Genomic DNA, 19,972 nt, shown 5'->3' on the forward strand with positions numbered 1-19,972 from the left:
GCATAGTTTCCATCCCCTCTCCTCCTACGTGCGCTGTATAATCCTACGGGTTTAGCGCTTCCCCATGATTATAATAATGCATTAAATAGAGGCTAGATCACAGTAATAGGACCCCAATGGAAATAAATCACTGTGTCTGACTTTCTTGGGTTATCCTAGGTTCTCTACACATATGCTGCTGTGTATGATAATTCTATGTAACTGTATTTGTGTATACCTGAATAAAATTACTTACTTACTTATAGGTACTTGTGCTGTATAGCCCTTGTGGTTTAGCGCTTCTTTTTTATTATAATACTGATTTAAAATAATAGTTACTTGTATATTAGCTATACTACAAATCAATATTCTCCCTTTCTGTCGCTACATTCTTTAGGTACATTCTGGCTCTCTTCTTGAAGTGGCTTTCCCCTCAAGGAAGGTTCCTTGACGCTGGTTAGGGGCTCTTGATCTAGAGAATTGGATCTGTGCTCCAGTTTCCTGAATTAAGCCTGAATACTTTCCATCCCCCCCCCACAGTCGCTGTATAATCCTACGGGTTTAGCGCTGCCCCTTGATTATAATATGACAGGCTTTGAAATGTGCAGGTAATTATACACAAATAACCCGCACATAAAAGAGAGAAGCTTACGACGACGTTTCGGTCCGACTTGGACCATTGACAAAGTCACACTAACAGAGGTGGAGCAGGATGGTTATTTGTGTATCGTTCCAGTCACGGTATTGTGCCTTTTTGTTATTTATGTGCAGGTAATTGTTCCATCTAGTCTTCTCTTGTTTCGTCCTCTTGTTTTTTTCTTCTAGTTTTCCCTTTTGTTCTTGTTTCTTTCATTGTTTTCATCTTTCTTCATTCTTGCTCAGTAGGCAACGCATTCGCCTCTCACTTGTGTGTCCATGGTTCAGTCCCCAGCATGGGTGAAAACGTTGGTCGTTTCCTTACACCTAGCAGTAAATAGGGCATTAGTCCACTGGTGTGGGTGGCATCCTGGGGGACAAGATTAATTAAAGGGCCACAATAGAAATAAATGACAATTCTGGATGACGCACTGGTTTATCCTGGATAACGCACTGGTTTATCCTGGATGACGCACTGGTTTATTTTGGATAACGTACTGGGTTATCCTGGATGACGCACTGGGTTATCCTGGATGGCGCACTGGTTTATCTTGGATGACGCACTGGGTTATCCTGGGTGACACACTGGGTTATCCTGGATGACACACTGGGTTATCCTGGATGACGCACTGGGTTATCCTGGATGGCGCACTGGTTTATCTTGGATGACACACTGGGTTATCATGGATGACACACTGGGTTATCCTGGATGACACACTGGGCTATCATGGATGACACACTGGGTTATCCTGGATGACACACTGGGTTATCCTGGATGACACACTGGGTTATCATGGATGACGCACTGGGTTATCATGGATGACGCACTGGGTTATCCTGGATGACACTGGGTTATCCTGGATGACACACTGGTTTATCCTGGATGACGCACTGGGTTATCATGGATGACGCACTGGGTTATCCTGGATGACATGCTGGGTTATCATGGATGACACACTGGGTTATCCTGGATGACGCACTGGGTTATGGATGACACACTGGGTTATCATGGATGACACACTGGGTTACCCTGGATGACGCACTGGTTTATCCTGGATGACGCACTGGGTTATCATGAATGACGCACTGTGTTATCCTGGATGACACTGGGTTATCCTGGATGACGCACTGGTTTATCCTGGATGACGCACTGGTTTATCCTGGATGACGCACTGGATTATGGATGACGCACTGGGTTATCCTGGATGACACTGGGTTATCATGGATGACATACTGGGTTATCCTGGATGACGCACTGGGTTATCCTGGATGACACTCTGGGTTATCATGGATGATGCACTGGGTTATCCTGGATGACGCACTGGGTTATCCTGGATGACACACTGGGTTATGGATGACACACTGGGTTATCCTGGATGACGAACTGGGTTATCCCGAATGACGCACTGGTTTATCCTGGATGACGCACTGCATTATCCTGGATGATGCACTGGTTTATTTTGGATAATGCACTGGGTTATCCTGGATGATGCACTGGGTTATCCTGGATGGCACACTGGTTTATCTTGGATGACACACTGGGTTATCCTGGGTGACACACTGGGTTATCCTGGATGACACACTGGGTTATCATGGATGACGCACTGGGTTATCTTGGATGACGCACTGGGTTATCCTGGGTGACACACTGGGTTATCCTGGATGACACTGGGTTATCATGGATGACACACTGGGTTACCCTGGATGACGCACTGGTTTATCCTGGATGACGCACTGGGTTATCATGGATGACGCACTGTGTTATCCTGGATGACACACTGGGTTATCCTGGATGGCGCACTGGTTTATCCTGGATGACGCACTGGGTTATCATGGATGACGCACTGTGTTATCCTGGATGACACACTGAGTTATCCTGGATGACACACTGGGTTATCCTGGATGGCGCACTGGTTTATCCTGGATGACGCACTGGGTTATCCTGGATGACGCACTGGGTTATCATGGATGACGTACTGGGTTATCCTGGATGACACCGGGTTATCATGGATGACATACTGGGTTATCCTGGATGACGCACTGGGTTATCCTGGATGACGCACTGGGTTATCCTGGATGATGCACTGGGTTATTCTGGATGACGCACTGGGTTATCCTGGATGACGCACTGGGTTATCCTGGATGACACACTGGGTTATCATGGATGACACACTGGGTTATCCTGGATGACGCACTGGGTTATCCTGGATGACACACTGGGTTATCATGGATGACATGCTGGGTTATCCTGGATGACACTGGGTTACCCTGGATGACACACTGGGTTATCCTGAATGACGCACTGCGTTATCCTGGATGACGCACTGGGTTATCTTGGATGACTAACTTTACCCCCGGGTAAAAAATCCCAACAAATCTTCCTTGGTGGTTATTATAATTATGGGGGAGCACTAAACCCGTAGGATTATACAGTGCCTGTGGGGGGGATGGAAGGTATTCAGACTCAATTCAGGGAACCGGAGCACAGAGCCAATTCCCAAGATCAAGAGCCCCTCACCAGCATCAAGGAACCTCCCTTGAGAGGTTCCCTGGTGGTGAGGCTGTTGTAGGTAGTTTGTGCTTACAATGGGTAGATGGCAGCATGAGGAGGCTGGGGGAGGTGTTGAAGGAAGGGGTGTTGGAGGAAGGGGTGTTGAAGGAAGGGGTGTTGGAGGAAGGGGTGTTGGAGGAGGGGTGTTGGAGGAGGGGTAGTGATGGTGGTGGTGTCTGGTGAGTGTTGCTTCAGTGTACACAAACATGGCCGACCACACTCAACACCTGACACAGGAACACACCGAGAAGATTGTCCAGTTTCAGGTACTGTTTTATGTCCTTTTGTGAGTGGTGTGGGGAGTGAGGTGGTGAGTGCCACGGGGAGGGGGGTGGCACCTCGAGAGGTGGGTTGGTGGCACTAACTAGTGAGGAATGATGGTTGACTCGGGCGGGCATGGTGTAATATGTCATTATCAGAGGTGGATATCCTATACCTAACTGTCACTGCCTGACACTTGATGTCAGTTGACCTAAGATGTGCTAGTTAAGTGCCGGAGTTATACCAGAACTGGACATCAAGGAAAAATGTTGTACACAGTTTTAAACAACACTTGACAACACCTCAATCAGATGACCCTCACAGCTAATGTATCCTAGTAAGTTTATTTAGGTACAGGTACACATAAGTACACTTATTATACGTAGTGTAAATTACCCAGGATAACCCAAGAAAAAAGTCAAAAGTGAGTCATTTCCATTGGGGTCCTTGTATTTCCTAATTATTTTGAATATAGCTCGCATTTCTGTCATGGATATTTCTTCTATTTTCAGAGTGCAAGTCACTGGCTCGAAGGGTTTTCCTTATTCTTTTTCATATTAGTGTTATTTTGCAGTTGTTCATAGTTTATCTTTTAATGAAATCCTAAAACTTTGCAGAGTGATTAACTTCATTCAGTTAAATATTATTTTTAAAAACTTCATCTAACAGTGTAAAATATGTTTTGTCAACCAGAGGCTTTATCAGTCCAATACAGAGAATAATTATGGAGATGGTGCAAGACATGAAGCAGTCCTTCAGCCTTTCTTGAAACTGTTCAGTCCATAAGATTAGATTAGATTGTTTTGGGGATTTTTAACCCAGAGGGTTAGCCACCCAGAAAAACCCAATAGTCACTTTAACTTTTTTTTTGGGTTATCCTAAGTAATTTACACTATGATAATTGTACTTAGTTTGTGATAATTGTAGCTTAGTTTGTGCATCATCAGGGACTGTCTTATTTCCATTGGGTTACTTTAATCTTCTCACTCAGGGTGTAACCACAGGAGTTGACTAACACCCAGGTACCTAGGAAAACAGAGGCAGCAAATGTAAGGAAATGTGCCCAAAATTTTACCTGTGACATTGAGTGATTCCCAGTCCCACAGTGTGGGAACTGAGGACACTGTTACCCAGGTATGAGCACCCACAGTCTGGTCGAATCACAAGTTACTCGAGGATGCTGGCTTATATACAGGAGATAGAGAGGTGATATAGTTAGAAGCCAGCATAGGTGGGGGGAGCCCAGTTGTGTAAGTAGATCATGGGAATGGATTAGGCAACAGTAGAGTAGCATAAGAATTCACTGTGCCCATCCTCGGAATTCTTGTGCTACTCTACTATTGCCTAATCTGTTAGTATGATCTACTTGTGTGTGTGTGTGTTTGTGTGTACTCGCCTATTTGTACTCACCTATTTGTGGTTGCAGGGGTCGAGTCACAGCTCCTGGCCCTACCTCTTCGCTGATTGCTACTAGGTCCTCTCTCTCCCTGCCCCATGAGCTCTATCATACCTCGCCTTAAAACTATGTATGGTTCCCGCCTCCACTACGTCAGTTTCTAGGCTATTCCACGGCCTGACTACTCTATGACTGAAGAAATACTTCCTAACATCCCTTTGATTCATCTGAGTCTTCAACTTCCAATTGTGACCTCTTGTGTCTGTGTCCCTTCTCTGGAACATCCCGTCTTTGTCCACCTTGTCTATTCCGCGCAGTATTTTATATGTCGTTATCATGTCTCCCCTGACCCTCCTGTCCTCCAGTGTCGTCAGGCCGATTTCCCTCAACCTTTCTTCGTAGGACAATCCCCGTAGCTCTGGGACTAGTCTTGTTGCAAACCTTTGCACTTTCTCTAATTTCTTGACGTGCTTGACTAGGTGTGGATTCCAAACTGGTGCTGCATACTCCGGTATGGGCCTGACGTAAATGGTATACAGAGTCTTAAACGAATCCTTACTGAGGTATCGGAACGCTATCCGTAGGTTTGCCAGGCGCCCGTATGCTGCAGCAGTTATCTGATTGATGTGCGCCTCAGGAGATATGCCCGGTGTTATACTCACCCCCAGATCTTTTTCCTTGAGTGAGGTTTGCAGTCTTTGGCCATCTAAACTATATTGTGTCTGCGGTCTTCTTTGCCCTTCCCCAATCTTCATGACTTTGCATTTGGCAGGGTTAAATTCAAGGAGCCAGTTGCTGGACCAGACTTGTAGCCTGTCCAGGTCTCTTTGTAGTCCTGCCTGATCCTCATCCGATTTGATTCTTCTCACTAACTTCGCATCATCTGCAAACAAGGACACTTCTGAGTCTATCCCTTCCGTTATGTCGTTCACATACACCAAGAACAGCACAGGTCCTAGGACTGACCCCTGTGGAACCCCGCTTGTCACAGGTGCCCACTCTGACACCTCGTCGCGTACCATGACTCATTGTTGCCTCCCTGTCAGATATTCTATGATCCATTGCAGTGCCTTTCCTGTTTTGTGTGCCTAATCCTCTAGCTTTTGCAGTAACCTCTTGTGAGGAATTGTGTCGAAGGCCTTCTTGCAGTCCAAAAATATGCAGTCGATCCACCCCCCTCTCTCTTGTCTTACTTCTGTCACCTTGTCATAAAACTCTAGTAGGTTTGTGACACAGGATTTTCCTTCCCTGAAACTGTGCTGGTTGTCAATTATACACTTATTTCTTTCCAGGTGCCCCACCACTCTCCTCCTGATGATCTTCTCCATGACCTTGCATACTATACACGTCAGTGATACAGGTCTCTAGTTTAGTGCCTCATGTCTGTCTCCCTTTTTAAAAATTGGGACTACATTTGCCATTTTCCATACCTCAGGGAGTTGCCTAGTTTCAAATGATGTGTTGAAGATCTTTGTTAATGGCTCACACAATATCTCTGCTCCCTCTTTAAGGACCCATGGAGAGATGTCTGGTCCCACCGCCTTTGAGGTGTCAAGTTCGCATAGCAGCTTCTTCACCTCCTCCTTGGTTATATGTACCTCATCCAGCACTTACTGGTGTGCCCCCCTGTTCTGATTTCCTGGAGTCCTACTGGTTTCCACTGTAAATACCTCTTTAAATCTTGTGTTGAGCTCCTGACATACCTCTTGGTCATTTCTTGTGAATTCCCCATCACCCTTCCTCAGTCTGATTACCTGGTCCTTGACTGTTGTTTTCCTCCTGAAGTGGCTGTACAACAGCTTCGGGTCAGTCTTTACTTTTGATGCTATGTCATTTTCATATTGTCTCTGAGCCTCCCTTCTTATCTGTGCATATTTGTTTCTGGCTCTTCGGCTGATTTCTTTATTTTCCTGAGTTCTCTGTCTTCTGTACCTTTTCCATTCTCTAGTACACCTAGTTTTTGCCTCCCTACACGTTTGGGTGAACCAAGGACTCGTTCTGTTCTTCCCATTATTTCTGTTTCCCTTGGGAACAAACCTCTCCTCTGCCTCCTTGCATTTTGTTGCCACATAGTCCATCATTTCTTGTACTGGTTTTCCTGTCAGTTCCCTCTCCAACTGAATGTCTTGAAGGAAGTTCCTCATGCCTGAGTAGTTCCCCCTTTTGTAGTTTGGTTTTTCCCAGCCTATTCCTGCTACTCTCTCCACTTGGAGCTCAACTATGTAGTTGAAGCACAGAACCACATAATCACTAGCTCCCAGGGGCCTTTCATACATGATACCCTCGATGTCTGAACTACTCAAGGTGAATACAAGGTCCAGCCTTGCTGGTTCATCCTCTCCTCTCTCTCTGGTAGTGTCTCTTAACATGTTGATGCATGAGGTTTTCCAGTACCACATCCATCATCTTGGCTCTCCATGTTTCGGGACCCCCATGGGGCTCCAGGTTTTCCCAGTCAATCTCATGATTGAAATCACCCATAACTAGTAACTTTGCTCCCCCCATGTGTGCTCTCCTGGCCACCTCGGCTAGTGTGTCGATCATTGCCCACATTGCTCTCATCGTATTCTTCTCTTGGCCTCCTGCAGTTCTGTGGTGGGTTGTACATTACTGCAATTATCACCTTATGTTTGTGTGTGTGTTTGTGTGTGTGTTTGTGTGTGTGTTTGTGTGTGTGTTTGTGTGTGTGTTTGTGTGTGTGTTTGTGTGTGTGTTTGTGTGTGTGTGTGTGTGTGTGTGTGTGAGACTCAACAATCAATATTTGCACCAATAACTCATTACAGTTGTGACCGGGTGTGGAAGTGTGAATTGCTCATTACTCTATGTAATTTGTTCATGATTGTAGCCATGTATAAACGTAAGTAACCATTCTTACAGGATTCATTACCTTTGTAACTTGTGAGTTCATTACCCTTGTACCTAGTTCAGCTATCAAAACTTTGGGGGCCCAGTCCCTGGACCCATTATGTACCTCTGTAATCTGTAAATACCTTTGTAACTTGTCATGATTGTGACCAGACCTGCCTGGAGTTCATTACCTTTGTAAATTGTGAGTTCATTACCTTTGTAAATTGTGAGTTCATTACCTTTGTAATTGTGAGTTCATTACCTCTGTAACTTGCTCAGCTATCAAAACTTTGGAGTCCAGTCCCCGGACCAATTATGTACTTCTGTAATCTTTTGACTACCGCTCACAGGATGGGTATGGAGTGCATAATAAACATATTAAACTAAAATGATCTACTTTCACTAGTGAACTCTACCCACCTGTGATGCATCCTCAGGCATCAATTTTAGATTCAGCCAAACTGATGGAATAAACACTTCCATTCAAGGCAAGGGGATTGATGACCTCAAACTACTACATGTATGTCTTACACCAGCTCCAGGATTATTTTTTATATTAAATTGATAAAGCCACTGGTTGGCAAAACTTAACATATTAAAGATACCCAAGTGTTGCATATAGTATCTTATTCATCTACTGTCAGTTTTATAAACTATTAAAACAACATCCTAGCATTTAGTTTTTAAACCAGATATATTTCAGTGTTAGTTCTTATTTAGGCCTTGTGCATAATTTTAAACTTTACAATGGTTTTATGTATACTGTAGGATGTTATGTAGAATTTAATCAAAGATAGCCCAGTTGGTTGATTAGGGATTTACGCTTCTATATTTTAAATGCCCTCTTGTGTTAACACATTGTAACCACACAATATTATCATATTAGACATTTCCTTCTCAGACCAGAAAATTTGACCTTTTTTTTTTATATAAATTTTAATAGATTAGTTTCGTTATGCTCTTGTCTGCTATTTCATTTGTTTTTCCTCTTTACTTTTGTATATTCATTTTTATCTTACTTGAATCTCTGATAACTCCTTGGATTTGTATGTTTCTTATATTGGATTCAATTCTCTTTTTTTTTCTTTCTCTCTTTGGCACTCGAGCATCTGTTAAGTCAGTCATTATTGTAGGGTCTTTTTCCCAACTTTTTGGAACAATTTTTTTTTAACCCGTAAACGGTCCAAGCAGATCTACGTTCACATGTGTAGTGCTACAAAAGTAGATCTAAGTTTTTTTACATATTTTCAAATATAACAACAAAAAAAGTAGATCAAAGTTTTTTTTACACATTTTCATATGTAGAAAAACAAAAAGAAGATATACTTTTTTTATATACAGTGGACCCCCGATTAACGATATTTTTTCATTCCAGAAGTATGTTCAGGTGCCAGTACTGACCGAATTTGTTCCCATAAGGAATATTGTGAAGTAGATTAGTCCATTTCAGACCCCCAAACATACACGTACAAAAGCACTTACATAAATACACTTACATAATTGGTCGCATTGGGAGGTGATCGTTAAGCGGGGGTCCACTGTACTTTCAAATGTTGAAAAAACGTATATATACATTTGGACCGTTTACGGGTTAAATAGCGTACAGTAGTGTTACATTTTTTAAAGGGCCACCATGGTGCAAGTTGTATTGAGCCCTTCCTCCTGGCTCCCAGGTATTAGAGAGTTTTCACTTGCAGGAGAACAGTAGGGAAAATGCAGCATACAGTACGTACATGGTGCATCACTCCTTGCATAATTTGTTTGTATCTGTTTCATGTAATGTTTTATTACAAATGTTTCTTAGAAATATTGCTGCTTTAGACCATAATTTTTCTTGTAATATAGTTTTTCATATCTGTATTATCTTTTTTGTTTTTTCCTTCCCAAATTATATTTTATGATTGCTTTTTTCAAGTGGATTTAGATAGTTTATAATGGCTGTGCTATTTGTTGTGTATGGATGGTATGGAAAATTGAATTTGCAGAATGCAAGAGGCTGTAGCTATAATTATGGAAACAAGTTCTTGGGGTGCCTTATTTACCTGCCGGTTCTCTACAATTAGCCCAGAGAGTTCCATGCATATTTGAGCTGGATGCAAGGACATAAATGCAAGGATTAATATCTTGTTTTTCATGTGGTTAGTTAGATTTGCTATGCAGTACAAGCCTTTGCTGATCGTAAATTAAACTGTTTCTCCATAAGTTTTTTTTTTTTTTTCTTTTTCTAAGTATTTTGTCTGCTTTTCCTCTAATGACTTCTCCCAAAGTGCTTGTCACAACCCAAGCTTTTGTATAAATATGAAGAATGGTTGTAGTGCTTGTTTGTTTATAATTTGGAAGCTAACGTGACAGACTTGAGTGCTGGTGGTTCTGGTTGAAATTTCTCACACTAGTCTGTGATGGATTATACAGCATTCTGTGTAGTTATTCTGTATTTTACAGTACTGTATATATAGCTAATTATATATTTTATAATAAAAATGTTGTATAATTTTTTTTTGCTTGTCTGTGTTTTAAGTTTCAAATTTAAAATGTACAGCACTATTACTATACATAGATTCTTTTGTTAATTAATCCTGAATCTTACCTGACAAATCTTTATATTTTGCTTTATATATATATATATATTTTTTTTTTTTTTTTGCTACAGAACATTTAGCATTATAAAAGAGAGTGTGAATTACTGTATATATACAAAAGCAGCCTTCTTCACAGGTTCATTGTATGTATATTTTGTAAAGAAAGGGGGGCCCTCCTCTCTTTTCATGTTTCTTATAAATTGAAATAAATTCTTTAATTTATCTATTTGCTTATTTCTTTATTTGTATATTTTTTGTTTTATTTTAGTAAATAGCAAGGGTCTCGAGATCCACATGACAGCAGACTCTCAGTGACGCAGTTGACATTGTGCCGTGCACTTGAGAAGAACTTGCTTTGCACATTTTGGGAGGTAAGGTCACTGATTTATAGACAACAAGATATGTCTATATACTCTGCAGAAAACTGCAGACACTGTGCTGGATGAAAAATAATATGCAAGGCAGGAGTTGCACTACTATAGGGCATTGGCAGTGAGGAGATATTGGTCCTTATGTACAGGATATAGGGCATGAGAGAAACTTTTGTGCTTGTATACATGGAGTAGGATATGAGAGAGATACAGGTGCTTAAAGGCAGGGCATTGGACATGAGAAACATAGGTGCTTATATAGAGGTTTTAAGGCATAAGGCATAAGTATATAAGTGTTTATATACAGGGCATTGGATATGAGTGTGACATGGATATTTATCTATATAGGGAGTAGGTCATGAGAGGGACATAGGTAAAGAATAAGTCACAGTACCGTGTCTGGAACAATTCACGGCTATCATTACACTAATGATGTACTATAGGGATGGGACCATACCAAAATTTTTACCAATACTTTGTTTTAGGCTATTACTAATGTCATTAAAAATGATCAGATCACTGACATTAATACCATCAAAATTAGCTGATGCCATTAGTACTGATTTTTGGCACATCCATAGTATACAGAACTGACAAGTTAATGAATAAGATACGTGTGCAACACCTTGCTAGCTTTATTATGAAGACTTGTTGCCAACTAGTGACTTTTTCAATTCAGTACAATGATTATGGAGACAGTGGAAGATCAGGTAATCAGTCCCTCAGCCTTGGTAGGTGTTCAGTACCTTAATACCTTAACCTTGATCTAGGCCAAGGGGCTGAACACCTATTAAGTACTTCACCTTTCACTGAATCCACAATCTAGTGAATTGAAAGTCACTGGTTGGCAAAGTGTCTAAATAATGAAGATACCAAGGCATTGTACATGACTTGCTCATCAATTCAAAGTTAACCCACACTTTAGAAAAGAAACTCCAGATAATGTATCAGTCTGTTTTGGACCATTATCCAGTCACAACTGAGAAAAATCAGGGAAAAATCAGAAGTTGAATCAGGTTCTGTAATATAACATGTTAAATGTTAATTTTAGATTAACCTTATCTCAGGCTTCAAGAGTTTTTAATAAACATGCCTTTAAATTGCACCTGTAGTCTAATGGATTTTTTAATCAGTAGGTAGAGTCATTAAGAAACAATATTGTAAACTTGACAAACTCATTAGTTCTTTTGTCAGTGAGAAGATGCTGGGTTACCCTTTTTTAATGAGAGCTAAGGAAAACCATGATGCCTCTCGTCTTCAGGCTTATTTCAGAACTCCTAGCTATGCAGTATGTTCATAAATTGCTTCTTTTATATTTTGGAAATTTCTACTAAAAGTTTGTTGTACTAATTAGCCTTAATAAATAACAGTAACAGTTTCAAAACTAGTGTCAAGGAAAATTGGTTGATACATTACATTGAAATACTTCAAGTTTCTTAAACAACCATTTGCAATCCTTAACTGCTTTTTTATCTGTTAGGGTTTTAATGACAGCTCTGTTTTCTTGGCTTTTATACCATTAATACAATACATAAAACTTGTATTCAAATGCAAAACTTAGAAATTTGTGTAAAAGTGTTCAAATTACCAATGTCTGTGCACATTATAGGGTACTGATACTGAATGGGCAATTTCTTGTGTTCAGTCAATAAAACAAAAGGCATACATGTACTAGAGAAATAGCAAGGAATTGGGTCTAACTGAGCATTGGAATTGGTTGAAAATAGAACTCAAAGCTTGTGAAATTGGTGATGTGTGAATTGTGCCCAGACTGCCAAATTTGTGCCTGCATAATTCTGTAAGTTTTTCCATCAGATTTCACATTTTTGGCATCATTGTCTTCAGAATATGATTCTCTACCAGAAATGTATTATCAGTATGCTACAGCATTTTCCTATTTAATTTCTTTCCATTCTTCTTTAAATTTACTGTTGCACTGTGTTATTCTAATATTTAAATCTTTAAACCTCTAAAGTGACATCATTCATCCTTAGTCTTATTTCCACCTTAAATTAGTCTTGCATTTTGACTACTGTTATACTCAATATCTGGTCTAATGAAGGTTAACAGAAATGATCAAATTACAAAAGTATACTAGTCTTCAGGACTTGTGTACTTTTGTAGTATCTGCATGTTAACAAAATCTGTGAATGTAGCATCTTGTGAAGTATGTTTATAGCAAGGTGGTTCAGGTGATTTCTTCCTCCAGGTAAACTGGTCTTTCATTAAGAGCAAAAGGCACAATATCAACATTGTAATCTTCTCTTTCATATGTGGGGGTTATTTGTGTATGGTCTTTCATATCTCCATAGTTTAGTTTTTGAATTGCAACATTTCTCATGTTCTTGTTCCATCACCCTACACTTTTTTACTTACTAAATGTAAAAAGAAGAAACAAATCTATAGTTTTGTCTTTTGGGTCACCCTGCTCCAGTGGGAGATCGCCAACATGCTGAAAAAAAAAAAGTTAACACACTGGCCGTCCACCGAGGCAGGGTGACCTGAAAAAGGAGAAAAAAAAATTTCTTTTTACATTTAATAATTTATACAGTAATTTATTATTATACAGTGGAACCTCAAATATCGAACTTTCTTCAGTCCAGAAGGCTGTTCGAGTGCCTTTACCAAATGAATTTATTCCCATCAGGAATAATGTAAATTAGATAAGTCCATTTCAGACTCTCAAAAATATGCTTATAAAAGCACTTACAAAAATACACTTACATAATTGGTTGTGTTGGGAGCAGTTCGATTTTTGAGGTTCCACTGTACATGTATATTTTTTATTATTTATTATCACACTGGCCGATTCCCACCAAGGCAGGGTGGCCCGAAAAAGAAAAACTTTCACCATCATTCACTCCATCATTGTCTTGCCAGAAGGGTGCTTTACACTACAGTTTTTAAACTGCAACATAAACACCCCTCCTTCAGAGTGCAGGCACTGTACTTCCCATCTCCAGGACTCAAGTCCGGCCTGCCGATTTCCCTGAACCCCTTCAAAAATGTTACTTTGCTCACACTCCAACAGCACGTCAAGTATTAAAAACCATTTGTCTCCATTCACTCATATCAAACACGCTCGTGCATGCCTGCTGGAAGTCCAAGCCCCTCGCACACAAAACCTCCTTTACCCCCTCCCTCCAACCTTTCCTAGGCCGACCCCTACCCCACCTTCCTTCCACTACGGACTGATACACTCTTGAAGTCACACTGTTTCGCTCCATTCTCTCTACATGTCCGAACCACCTCAACAACCCTTCCTCAGCCCTCTGGACAACAGTTTTGGTAATCCTGCACCTCCTCCTAACTTCCAAACTACGAATTCTCTGCATTATATTCACATCACACATTGCCCTCAGACATGACATCTCCACTGCCTCCAGCCTTCTCCTCGCTGCAACATTCATCACCCATGCTTCACACCCATATAAGAGCGTTGGTAAAACTATACTCTCATACATTCCCCTCTTTGCCTCTTTTTTATAATTGCAACACTGTTAGCATTTTTAATTTCTGGGACTGCAACAGTGGAAAGGTTAATACTTCTACCCCAGACCTTAAAATTTTTGGGGAAATCTTTGCATTTCCTGAGATCTCTGTAACTTGCATTTCAAAAAAATTTCACTTTATAAACAGAGTCCAAAGTAAACACTGTTGTCCTTCCAGCTACTAAAGCAACCTTTTCTCTGTTCATTAATCACATCCCCAGGCCTCTTTCATAAGACTTGCTTTCCATTTTGAATCTGTCATTACATAGAACATGGAAGTGTTACCATATTTTTTGATAAAATATAAGCAAAAATGAATGGTCATGGTTTAGGCTGTCCCAAAAATTGAAGCAGACTGAATAACAACCCATAAAACAAACCAGGAGGGGATGGGGAAAGGGGGCCCTAACCTTCCTCAGAAAAATGACCAAAAACTGAATATTTCTTCCATTTTAAGCACTATTTCCAGATACTTTGTCTGAAACTGACCAAAATCATCTCTACTTCATTAGTATGTCTTCCCATTTTTTCAATTAATGCCAAGAAACTTCCAATAAAACCATAAAAGCCATCCTAGAAAACACCGCGAAGCTGCTGTATTAAATCAGTGTCAGAGGTTTTTTTCTTTGTGCACTGCGTGGTGTAGGATTTTTTCTTGTACTGTACACATTTGCTGCACAGACCCAGTCTTCAGGGCTAGGCCAAAATTTACTGCTCACAGCTTACTCAACCCTTAAACTGTCCAAACGTAGATATACGTTGACGTGCATCAGGCTCCGAACGTAGATCTACTTTTTTTTTTACATGCTTTCAAATGGGGAAAATCAAGGTCGGAGTGCTGTGCACGTGAACGTAGCTCTACATTTGGACAGTTCAAGGGCTAAAGGAGCTGTACTTAATACATAGATCTACATGAATGACACTGGCATCAGTGACATAGATCTATGAATGAGACATTACAATGATTAAAGAAATGTGGCACAGTAATAATTTTAGTAAGATTGTTCATGATTGGTTTGAGGTACAGCATGTGGGAATGGGGTGCGCACATATGCATGTACTTCCATACTTGGTACACATTACATATATAGATTGGTTTTTGTACAATATTTGCAGTTGCTGGGTTGGGTCAGGTCAGATAAGTTACAATAAATGGGAGGGTTGAAAAATGTTTGACTGAATTTTCCTAGTGATCAATAAGATAAATGTTTTTCTGTAGGCCTAGGTTTTTTGAGCAGTATCAGTATAGAAGGGCCCTGTTTCAACAGCTGTTATGTCCTGCCTCCCCAACAATAAGCAAAAATCACCAATGGGTGGAAAAGATTTTTTTCAACATTGAATTCGTCTAAAATGCCTGATGACGTGTTTACATAGTCACATATTAAGTTCTCAATACAGCTAGGCATAAAAAAATAGGAAAGTAAAATAAAAGCAGTACATTCAATACTTACCTTAAAAATCTGGTACCAGTCACCCTTCCTTTACACAGCTGTTCTGCAAAAACAGAAGAAAAGTGGAAAAAACACCAAACATGATGAACAGGGCCTCATTTGAAAACCACCAAAAACATGGAACACCAAAAAGAGGGTGCTGAATATGTGGGGCCCTCCCTCACCATCAAGGCAGGCCTCTTTCATGAGGGCTACTTTGATGATGGTGGCCCCTGCGAGTTAAGTGCTCTTCTGTGATTATGTAATAATTATTCTCATTGTATAAAGTCATAAGGTTAGGAGAGAGTGAGCGAGTTGTCAAGGAAAATGTCCATAGTTTTTAATTCAAGATCATGCTTGGTAAGCATGTAGTTATAAATTTGTAATATTTCTTGTATGAAAAGAACCAAAAGCTAGTAAATACAATACAGTTTAAATGGGCATTTTTTTTATCAATATCACATTGATATAAGAGTTAGTTGCTGCTGGTTACAAATTCACATAGATACATCACATCGATACTGCAAGATAGTATTCTCGTGTTCTTTTCCACCAAGCAGATACTTCATACAAATGAGTGTGCATACAGTACATACTTTGTAAACTGGTTCCTTAACTGTTGTCAAAAGCAGATATGTAAATTTGCTTCTTGCTTTATAATTTTTAATTTCTGAAAGATGTGAACTATACAGTGGACCCCCGGTTAACGATATTTTTTCACTCCAGAAGTATGTTCAGGTGCCAGTACTGACTGAATTTGTTCCCATAAGGAATATTGTGAAGTAGATTAGTCCATTTCAGACCCCCAAACATACACGTACAAACGCACTTACATAATTACACTTACATAATTGGTCGCATTTGGAGGTAATCGTTATGCGGGGGTTCACTGTATTTGTTTTATTGTTTTTTTTTTTAAACTTGACGTAGGACCACACAATCTTCACCATTGACATAAAATATTTTTGGTCACCATTTATGTAGCAGTAGATAAATTTTTATTTCTTTTAATTTTACATTTCATTAATGGCATGTGATTTTAGATTAACTCCTATAGTATATATCTTAATTGTAGACTATAGTCACCACACAATAAATTATTCCTTAACTGTAACTACCTCTAATTTAATACAAGGTAATGAAAAATCTACTGGTGTAAAATGGGTCGAAGATCTGTTAACAAATAATTTTCACGTGACCTTTCCCTGGCCCATTCATTAGCATCTCGCAGCTCACCAGTTGAGAATTACTGTTGTGTAGTATAGGTGTTGCATTCAGGCTGATAATTTTAGGTGCATTACCTGTGAAATACTGTAAAAAAAAAAAAGTATATCGCATTTTTAAAAATTCACAAGAGTTTGTTCCTAGAGGTCCCTTGATACTCGAAACCATAAATAATGCAAAATTAAGTCTGCAGAAGAAAGTTTATTTCAGATTTGGGTTCATTTTGTGTTTCAGAGACCATATTTATATTGCTTTATCACCCTTGTTTGGTTAATATTGACATTAAAAAGAACTAATAATCAGAAAATGAGCTAAATAACTTGGGATAATTTAATCTGTTTGCTGTACCAGTTAGTAAATGGTTGGGTAATCAAAATCTGCAATTGGAAGGCTGTGAATGTGTAGGGATAAATGTATAGTAGGTTCCTGGAATTCGTGTGCTTGATAATCCATGTAATTCAGTTATACAATGTTTTTGCTCAAGATCATTTTGTTGATAGCTGATAGCTTCAGTTATTGACTTTTTTTCTTTCATGCCAATTGTGTTATTGCTGGGTACAAGTCCCTTAAGTTGAAAATGAGAAATAGGATTTAATTCGAATTATGCTTTTTCATTATGTCAGTATTAAGCAGATTAAAGAGATGTGTATTTAGATACTGTATAGCCGAAGAGATTTGAATACTACATATATCATGGGATATTTTCAGGATACATTTCGGGAACCTAACCCCTATAAATTATGGGGTTCAGCTGCGCATTAAGGTGAAGAATTGTGTAGCCAGCAAGGATTGTAAAAAGATGCATACAGCAAAATAAGTTTCACTATAATGAGACTATATCAAGTATAACAAAATACCAAAAGAAGTGACACACTGTATATACAATGCTGAGAAGTGGTGAGGTCAGGTGCTGGGCAAGGTTGAGATCAGAAGAATGTGAAATGTTGCATTTGGTGTAGGTGAGGTGACGTGTCAGGCATAGGAAAGGCGAGGAGGGGAATGGGGAGCATTTGGTTGGGTGCAGGTAAGTTCTCTAGCAGTGGAGGTCGGGTCATGCTGGGTATATTTTAGATCCTGAGGTCAGGTCCTGGTAATTTGTGCTAGAGTATACAGTGTCTTTGGGCAGTTGAAATCACATGTACATCAGAAATATATCTTGGGACTTGGATACATTAATGCATACTCTAGTAGGATGAATGACACAGAATGCATATGGGGTACACAGAAACAAAGACACAAGCACACGTCTTATGAACTTCCAACAAGTGGTTCTCTTGTGTCAGGAAAGCAACAGAGATAGGCAGTTATGTATTCATTCAGTGGCAATACACATCTCTAACACCATGAAACAGAACAGACAAATACATTTTAGTTAAATGTATGTAATACTTCCAGAACAAAACAAAACTAACTGGACCCAGCCTTGGAATCCAGAATCCACCCAGTATTGTCTGACCTCCATTGTCTTAGATCTTACCTGCCCTGATCATTGTCATAGATCTTACCTGCCTCACCTGTGACTGGCAAGTCACATCACCTACACCATATGTAATAGACCACCTTCCTTTTACCTCGGCCTCACCCAGAGCTTGACTACGTATGCCACTTCTTATTGCTATAGTATTACCATACTTGCTGCTTGTTTTGATATTTTGTGTATCTGATGAAACATATTACTAGAGGTCTCCCTTTGCTATATGTATCTTTTTAAACTACCAGTCATAAATATTCACTGTGATACCAATCTTGTATAAGAACTGGAGTCAGGTGTTCACTGTCCTCAGAGTAATTGTAAAATCTATCAACAAAATTATTTCAAAATATTCTGGTTACAATTACAGTACTGTATATTCTTTTTCTACTGTAGTTGTTATTTGCTTTGAAGAATATTGCACTCCATGATGCCTTGTGCAGTCTTCTGCTAGGAGTGAGAAAGTGAAGAAATTGAGGTGACCAAACCACAGATGGATCAGAATGTGCAAAAAAAGATCTTTATAACTAAAATGTTATCTGAAAAGCATATTCCTTGTTTGCTTGATATGTTAAATCCTGACATTTTAGAAACTTACAATAGTTATGCCACAGCTTATATCTATCCAGTGACACACTTAAACATGCCTGGAGTTGTACTTTAAGCTTATATTAAATTTATATTTATTTTGCCTTCAAGCCTTGAATTATGTAAACTCTGCACTCTTTAGATTCAGTCAGATCATTTAACCTTTCACATTTCTGAGAAATCTAGCATCTAAGAATGAAAGTTGTGTTTTTCCTATGATCATTGTTTTTGCTTTACTTTTGTTATATTTAGGTTGTTTTCATATCTATTAAAAATTTCATTAATAATTTAGTATTGGCAAAATGTACCATACACGATTTAACATTAGTTATATATTAGCCATATCTTTATATGCCAATAGAATGAATATTTAATACAGATATGACAGTGCCTGGGAGCTGGCTAAAGTACTTACCAAGACATTACTGTATTGTGTTTGAAGCATGATTTGGTCTCATGATTCATGCACATTTTGAGAGTGACAATTTTTTTAAATATCCCTTGTACTCATCTCTGTACAATGTATTACATATTAATTTAATTTATCAGGTAACAAGATAAAAATAATTTCTTTTAAATCTTTACTATAGTTATTATTTATTTTTTTGTCACATTGGCAATTTTCCTACCATGGTAGTGACCCATCAATCATTCAAAAGCTCTTTTGCCAGAAGTGCACAGATATCACAGTTCAAATGACCTTTTATATTGTAATGTCCCCACCCATCCATCAGAGTGCAGGCATTGTACTTTCTACATCCAGGACTCAAGTTTGGCTAACAGGTTGCCCTGAATCCCTTCATAAATGTTACCTTGCTCACCCTCAATAGCATGTCAGTTCCTTAAAACTGCTTGTCTTCACTCTCCCCTACCCATCCTATTCACACATGCTTGTTAGATGTTCAAGCCCATATCACTAGTTGTCACATCTTGTCTCCAACCCTGAATGGGATGACTTCTTCCCCTCCTTCCTTCCACCCTGGATTTATACACCCTCTTGATCATCCTCTTCTGCTCCATCCTCTAAATACAGGTCGGCCGTCACTAATCCGGCATCATTGGGACCTGTAGTGTGCTGGATTAGAGTTTTCCGGATTACGGAGTAGTTAGGTTAGAATACACTTAGTTAACCTATCAGTAGAGAGACT

General features: G+C 39.5%; 1 protein-coding gene across 4 annotated transcripts in view; it reads left to right on the forward strand.

Annotated features, from left to right (window-relative positions):
* Positions 1–3,272: 3,272 nt before the first annotated feature.
* The window catches only part of Faf2 (Fas-associated factor 2), a 51,692-nt gene continuing 34,992 nt past the window's right edge, over positions 3,273–19,972 (forward strand). The window contains exons 1-2 of one of the 4 annotated variants that reach the window (XM_053777762.2): positions 3,276–3,432; positions 10,518–10,620. Coding sequence is in view for 2 of the 4 variants with exons in the window: in XM_053777764.1 (XP_053633739.1) it covers positions 3,330–3,432 (103 nt within the window). In the remaining 2 variants the exon portion in view is untranslated. Of the gene's footprint in view, positions 3,433–3,542; positions 3,765–10,517; positions 10,621–19,972 lie in introns of those variants that run through there. The other 3 variants (XM_053777763.2, XM_053777764.1, XM_053777760.1) reach the window with 3 other exon arrangements.

Source organism: Cherax quadricarinatus, chromosome 7, assembly GCF_038502225.1.
Source record: "Cherax quadricarinatus isolate ZL_2023a chromosome 7, ASM3850222v1, whole genome shotgun sequence".
Classification (NCBI taxonomy): domain Eukaryota; kingdom Metazoa; phylum Arthropoda; class Malacostraca; order Decapoda; family Parastacidae; genus Cherax; species Cherax quadricarinatus.